The sequence below is a fragment of the Durio zibethinus genome, chromosome 13 (genome assembly GCF_047325235.1).
Source record: "Durio zibethinus cultivar Kanyao isolate XHJ-2024 chromosome 13, ASM4732523v1, whole genome shotgun sequence".
Taxonomy (NCBI): Eukaryota; Viridiplantae; Streptophyta; class Magnoliopsida; order Malvales; family Malvaceae; genus Durio; species Durio zibethinus.
In genome coordinates this window covers 2,619,584-2,627,135 of record NC_143174.1, presented here as the reverse complement: position 1 = coordinate 2,627,135, position 7,552 = coordinate 2,619,584, and the positions used below count along the sequence as shown (strand labels likewise).

General features: G+C 33.6%; 1 protein-coding gene across 1 annotated transcript; it reads right to left on the bottom strand.

Moving 5' to 3' along the window:
- Nucleotides 1-1,699: 1,699 nt before the first annotated feature.
- Nucleotides 1,700-7,164, bottom strand: LOC111303771 (glucomannan 4-beta-mannosyltransferase 2). Its single transcript, XM_022900200.2, has 9 exons — nt 6,567-7,164; nt 6,345-6,443; nt 5,813-6,065; nt 4,173-4,283; nt 3,376-3,512; nt 3,175-3,288; nt 2,895-3,094; nt 2,603-2,818; nt 1,700-2,323 (listed from the first exon to the last, which is right to left on the bottom strand). Exons 1-9 carry the CDS (start codon nt 6,894-6,896, stop codon nt 2,170-2,172), a joined length of 1,614 nt encoding a protein of 537 aa, XP_022755935.1. The 5' UTR covers nt 6,897-7,164; the 3' UTR covers nt 1,700-2,169.
- Between the last annotated feature and the right edge of the window lie 388 nt (nt 7,165-7,552).

The following is a 7,552-nucleotide window of genomic DNA, read 5'->3' as shown; positions in this document are numbered from 1 at the left end:
GTTGATTTATTGTTGTCGAAATGAATAACCCAACCTCTCAAAGGTGAAAAATGTACCTTCATCCAAGTTGGATTAATTTGTTTGCTGCACAAAAACTCTTTGCTTCTAGTTGTAAGTGTCCTATTTTGAAGGGCATGTGCCCAAAAAGGTTCTATGACATCAAAAAATCATAAAAAAAGTCTGATTATACAAGGTGGTTAATGCCAGAAGCACCTTGTTTCTGAATTTCTTTTCTTTAAAACAAATTGTCTGAAAACTTGGTTTTAAAGTTTCCATAATATATGATATTCAATTATATTTCTTAAGGCCAATTGGCCAAATTGTAGCAGTCCCTGGACGTTATAATAAAAACAGTTTTTGCAGGCCTCCCAATTCACTCAAACTTTAACCCACTCTTTCTATTATACATAGCAGTTGCAGATATATTATTATTTTTTATATAAAGAGATCGTAATCTGAGATAGGAAAAACGGGTATAAGTGTTAGAACTTGAATTTCACACTGGTTAAATGCCTTTAAAAGTGATTATATAAACCAAATTTCGGTTTAGTTGCAGATTATCTTATTTAAGTAGGTTTATATGTCTCCCCTCTTTATCTTTGCCATTGGTTGAAGTAAAAGTGACAAAAGTTAGCTGAGATAACGAGGCTTCTACTAGAAGAAACATACATTGAGCATCATTTAAGTTTAATTCTTGAAAATATTGATTTTTTTTTTTTTAATAATGAAAAGAATTGGATTCCTAAAGTGAAAAACGGTAATAAAGTGATTGGGACAAGACATGAAAGGTAAGCGTGAAGCTGTTTCTTGTTAACTGGTAACTACCTTGTAATAATGCGTCTGAAAAATAAAGATTAGAAATGATTATGGGTAAATATTTATGTCCCAGCACACACAAAAACTTCATCTGCTATTCAGCCTGATACCGGGTTATAATTTCTAAATGGGAGCTTATGAGGGAATAATCTTACTGGAAAGATTATTCCAAGAGGAGAAAACTCAGGCCAATGCCTAAACTCAAAGTTTAATCAAGAGAAGCCGTTTTTAAAAGAAGTAAAATATATTTTTGTAAGTATGTCACCATGTTACTTTAGCAAGAAGTTTACTTGTGCAATTTATTTTGTAGCTTTACTTGCACATAGATATGTAAATTTTAAATATGATACAGTTATACGATATGAAAAAAAATATAAAATAATATAATTTAAAATTTTAACTAAAATCGTATATAAATTTGATAAAAATAAAAAAAAATATTTCATATTTGACATATTAATATAAATTATAACAAAATAATTTTCATGTTTTACACATATTTCATGTAAAATAAACATAATATAAATATATAAATTAACGGATCTAATTATATAAATGAATGCAATGTTTTCAAGATTTGGAATAGTTAACATTTGCATTAATCAATGGGAATCTATGCAGGAGGAGAAATCCAATGCAGAAATGGTTGTCATAATAGTTTTTAATTAGGTCGGAGGTAAAAGGTTAATGAGTGAAATCAAGGCTTGCTTGGCAGATGAGAAAGTTTATAATAGTAGTTTTTAATATCTTAACAATGCAACAATTATTGCAACAGTTAAAAGTATTGGAAAGGTATCCAGTAAAACAGAAAAGGGGGCCAGAAAGACATTATTGACAGGCTAGCAAATCCTCTTTGAAGGGTTCTGATACAAAACCAAGGATATAACAGAAACATATAAATACTGGGATTTGATAAATTTAACTGTTATTACAAGTTCACCCTTCTATCCATCACTTTATTCCCTTCAAAAAGCTTGAGTAAAAGAAAAAATAGGAAACCCAAAAATAAAAAATAAAAATAAAAACCAAAAGGAGAAATAAGAGAATAAATAAACCCCACAATTACAAGCAAACTGTCAAAAGAAATAACATCATCTCCCTGTTGTCTTTTTTACAGGTTCTTTCTGATGAATTCTCCATTAGCTGGAGTGATTTTGAGGGAGAGATGGCGGCAGATTTTTTGTGCTGAATATGTTGAATGACCTGTTTCTGTTTAAATGAGCTAAAAATAAGTAATGGTTGCAGTCAAATGGTCGTAGATAGACCTTCACTTATAATTACTGCTTGTGTGGGAGAAAAACACTGAAACACCAACACAAACGCTCAGACGATTGTGTCAATGTAGCTGTACTACTAAATGATGGTGCCAACATAGCCAATTCCTGTGATGAAGAAGGTAATTGTTTGGAGGAAGAGGTATATGAAGTAGTTGTTCTTCCCATGGACAAAATCATAGCATCCACAAAGGAAAAGGAATGCCGCGAATCCCAACTCCAATGTGTTTAGTCTGTTCACAGAACAAGTACAAGAAATTATGTACAGAAAAATTCAGAAGCACTAGTACACTCGAAAATAGTTCAATAGCAAAGCATTTTTCCTGGTAATGTAACATTGCACAAATTATTTTAACACCTAATAGTTTTATAACAATTCACATATTATAATCTTGTTTTATACAAATTTTTAAAAATCGGAGAAGACTTGGTAGGTTTTGTAACAAGATGACCTCAGGAAGAATGTTGAAATCTGTATGCCAATTGCGTTAAGAGTGATGATGATTTCTTACCTATCAGTAAATTTGAATCTAAATTTTCTGGCTGCTTTGACATTTGACTTGTTCTTAGCAGCATCTGCAGCTTTTTTGACAGCATCTCCTAGTTTCTCAGTAACAACCCACTCATTGGCTCTTCCTGCCTCCAGGAGACCTATAAAAGTGGCCTTAGTCCGGTGCAATGACATCACATTCTCGAAAAGAATCCAGTAAAATAACAGGTGAATGGATCTGCAAATCCACAGAAAATTAGTCGCATTTCATGTTAAAGAATATGTAAAGAGAATCAATGTTATGTATGCTATACCTTGGAGTTCCTACTGAGTTTAGAATGGTGATAATTGAAGGAATATAAACGGCTCCCCAGATAGGAACTTTAACCTCAGGAACCAAAATTGTAAGCGGAAGAACAACACAGTAAAAGAAAAAGGTGACCATATGAGCAATGATCTTTCTGACAAAGAAGAAGCTGTAGATAACATATACTTTCTTCCAGAATTTCACTTTCTGCAATAGTTATTGAAATAAATCAATTTACAGTGTAAGATTGGAAAGGACAAGGGAAATCCATAAAACTAAACCCTAACCTTATTTTGAATGATCTCCCACACCATTTTCCTGAACAGATTAGCAGGACCACAAGACCATCTATGCTGCTGGAAGCGGAAAGCCTTAAAAGTACTAGGAAGTTCACTTTTGACCTAAGTAATTAAGACATGGGGAAGCATAAGTCACCTGCAAACTTAAAGGCGACTACGCATTGCACATTAATTACACAAAAGAAATACCTGAAGGTCACCGAGGTAAACAAATTTCCATCCCCTGAGACTAGATCGGACAGCAAGGTCCATGTCCTCCACGGTGGTTCTATCCTTCCACCCACCTGCCTCATTAATGGCAGCAATTCTCCAAATACCAGCAGTTCCTACATTTGGTTCATGCATGCATTTCAGTTATATCTGGTAATTGACAACAGCCTTTACGTGGGACATCTAATGAACATTCTTGATGTTCAAGTGATTAATTACCATCATCATGAGTAATTTGATCATTTTGTTCGACAAGAATTAAAAATGGCATAGTTGTTTTGATTATTGAAATATTCAAACTTTCAAATTGTGTGTATGTTTTTACCCTCATGTAGCATTGGCTGAATCAAATCAGACACAAAATCTGTCTTGGAAAGCAGACTTTTAACAAACACCCCAACTGAAAAGAATTTTTACAAAATTTCCTGAAGTACCTTTGAAAGACTCAAACTATGTACATTATTTATTATGAAAATCGTATGGCATTCAACACACCCTAGCTGACAATCAAGCTGAACTTGTCAAGTCATTGCCAAAAACTTGTTCCTAGTTTCCTGTCACTCTCAAACACCAACTACACCTTTTTTATAATAACAGAGTCATCATTCCTTGGTAAAACTAAGAACTTTGAGGGAGTCTTAGGCTCATAGCAGATGTCAGCCAAATTGATAGGAAAATAAATACAATAAAGAGGAGAAATTTTGTTAGCCTAACTAAAAGAAAAAGTCTCAAAACCAAACCATGGTAAAAAAAAATTATGAAAAATAGAGTTTTACCATTAAAACCAAAGAAAGCATGCGTTGCTGATCCAACTTCTTGCTCCACTGTGAAATGGTAATCCAATGACATCTCTTGCATTCTTGTTAACAAGCATTCATCCGCATTCACTGCAAAAATGATCATCACTTTACTAAGATTGTTCAATTTCAACGTATTCATAGTAACGGTACCATGCACATACAATTAGAAATTAAATAATTGTTAAATGCTAAGACTATTGTTACTGCCTGCACGCGCACAACCGAGGTCCTGGCAGGCTAAACATGATCAGGTCATGGACAGTATTCTCAATCTTTTTGCATATGCTTTTGTTTTAATTTTGTGAGATAAAGACATTAGTGAAAGACATGTTTGGCAGTTATTTCCTTGTTGGAATTAGAGTGAGGTTGAGGAAACAAACAAAATGAAAGGCATTTAGACTTTTTTGTGTTATAATGCTGTAATGTTAATTCATGAATCCAAACAAAAATTTTAGAACAATTATTATTTAAAAAAAAATGAAAACAGTTCTTAGAAAAATCCAAGTGTCGGCAAAGTGAAATAAGGCCCACCACTTGAGAAATAGTACTGCCCACATCTTAACTTTACCTTGGTTCCCAGTTTTTTAGTTAAAAAGTCAAACGGCACGTGGAAAGTAAGTGGCTGCCATAATGAAATGACAATTCTAACCTCCCTGTTCTAGAATATCTCCGCTTTGACCACGTGATCCATACATCCTTGGTCGTTGATCAAATCAGCAAATCCCACCATTTTTTATTTAAAATGACAAAACCACCCCAGAAATCATAAGCAAAACACTAATAACCAAAGAACTAAGCTTATTAATCAGCTATGAACCAAACCTAATCCTTTAGCTCATATTTTTTTTGCTTAGCTAAGTCAAACAAAAAATTTTACAATTTTCCTAATATAAAACAACAAAAGAAAAAAAGCTTATCAACAAATTTTTTATGAATTGATTAATTCAAGCAATAAATATCATTTTCATTTTCATATTGACATGTAAACATATATTTACAATTTTGATTTTCAATGGTATTATTATTTTTCAAAATTTTTACTTAAAACTTTAGCGTGTAACGTACGAATAATAGTTCTAGAAGAAGACTAAGAATAAGATTTTGGTATTCTAAAATGAGAAATTATCACATTGAAAGTTTTTAATTGTGTGAACGTATAATTGACTCAACTAATCAAAATTGTGTATGTTTGATATTGCTTTCTGGTATAGCTGATTGGGTGTTAACTTTTATACCATATTCTAAAAAAGATGGGTCCCATGACAATATGATTTACGGCTGATCAAGGTGGCTAAGGCAATGGGGTCCACACACCGTGATTGGTGGGTTCTTCGTGTGGACCCATGCTTAGGCCCATGCAGTCTGCAACCAATTCCGCCGACAAAAACCAAAACCCCATTAACGGGTAAAAGGGAAAAAATTCACAAAAATAAAAATGTTTTAAAGTAAAAAAAAAAAAAAAGTATTAAGTGCAGACCACCGACACTTGAAATTCAAGCAAAGTCATTAAATGAGGGAAATTATTAATTAAAAATTAATGTGATGTTTTTTTTAATTAATTAAGGTTTAATGGAAGGGAATGGTGAGTGGGGGGTTTAGGTTTAGATTCAGCTTACCAAATCTCCATCGAGCTTGAACAAGAGCAATGTCAGGGTTGTGGACCAAGAAAGGGATGCTTCGTCTCAGGAAGTCAGGCTCAGGCCTGAAATCAGCATCGAAAATGGCCACATATTCACAATGTTTAACATAGCTTCGCTTCAACCCTTCTTTCAAAGCTCCAGCTTTGTAACCTATTCTGTTTTCCCTGATTTGGTACGTTATGTTTATGCCTTTGCTTGCCCACCTCTGGCACTCTTGCTCTACCAATAGCTGCATCAAACCCCATATTTTCCAATTTTTAAATCGTTGCGGATAATGAAAATGGAAAGTTGAAACTTGAAGAATTCAATGATGAAAGAAAATGGGGGTGATAGATGTTAGGTGTAAATGAGTTTTTATGTTATTTGACAGCATATAAGAAAGAGCTGGTGAAAAGGCTGAAGAACTGAAGAGGAAATTAACGAAATATGTGAGCAAATGCATTCATTTCGTTATACACATATTAGGGAGTGTTTAAAGTGATTGGTTTTGAGTTTTGTAAGATTTTACCTTGATTGCAGGGTCAGTTGAATCATCAAGTACTTGGATCACGAGACGATCAGACGGCCATGAGAGTCCACAAGCTGCTCCAATTGAGATCTTGTAAACCTGTTCCAAGGACCAACATGAAAAAGACCAGAATTTTGAGTTTGAGGTTTTCTCTGAAACCCAGAAATAAAATACAAAAAAGAAGCAAGTTCACGGAGAAGAATACAGAGGAGAAGATACGACCTCTTTTTCATTGAACATTGGGATTTGCACTAGAACTACAGGGAAATTTGAGCTACCAAGTTCCACATCATCTTGAATAGGCTCAAAGTTGTAACGCTTCTCCGGTTTTTTCCAGAAGAGTTTAACAAGAATGATGACTACTCCCATGTAAAGCCGCTCCATGAAGAGCATAAGCGACATGATTAAGCAAATGTAGACACCAAGTTTCAGTAGAGGAACTATTAATGGTGCTTTGATTAGCTCCCAAATCAAACCAAGTTGACCCGTAATATCATCTCTTGACACTTGAAATGAATCTGGAACCAGCAGCTTTGGTGATATTTGAGCCATCTCTGCCTCTCTTCCACTCAACAGAGCACAGGAAAACAGCGGATAGGAAATAAAAGAAAACAAGAACAGTAAGAATAGTGGTTTTTTCTTAACAATGTGGTCGAAAATGGTTCTTTATATAACTTCAGAAGAAGCCCTCCTCTTTAACTCTCTCACAAGCAGTGCCAGCCAGTGCAGCTTCCATTTTTTTTCAATCAAAATGAAACAGAAACAGAATGAGGCAACGCAAGAGAGAGAGGCAGAGAGTCTCTGTGGGAGAGAGCAGGGCAATAGATAGAGAGAGAAAGATGGTCATTTTATAGTCATCAGAATTGGTCCTATTTGGACATTAATTACTTCTCCTATTAATTTTCTTTTGGACTGTTTTCTTTTGGTGACCATAAAAACTCAGAACATTAACTGTTCCAACAAGGGGAGTGAGTGGACTTTTATGAGTTCAGCTGGCATTTTTAAAGATTACTAAAAGATTTTTTTTTTGGTGGTCAGAGGACATTTTTATCATTATAAAATAATGTATAAATTTAAAAAAAAATTGAGGTAAATAAATTATTTAATTTTTTAAATCAAATTAAAATGTATCGTATTTAATAATTTAAAATAAATAATTATAAATCATGTATTCGAAATGATCTTAATAAATAATCACAAATAAAATT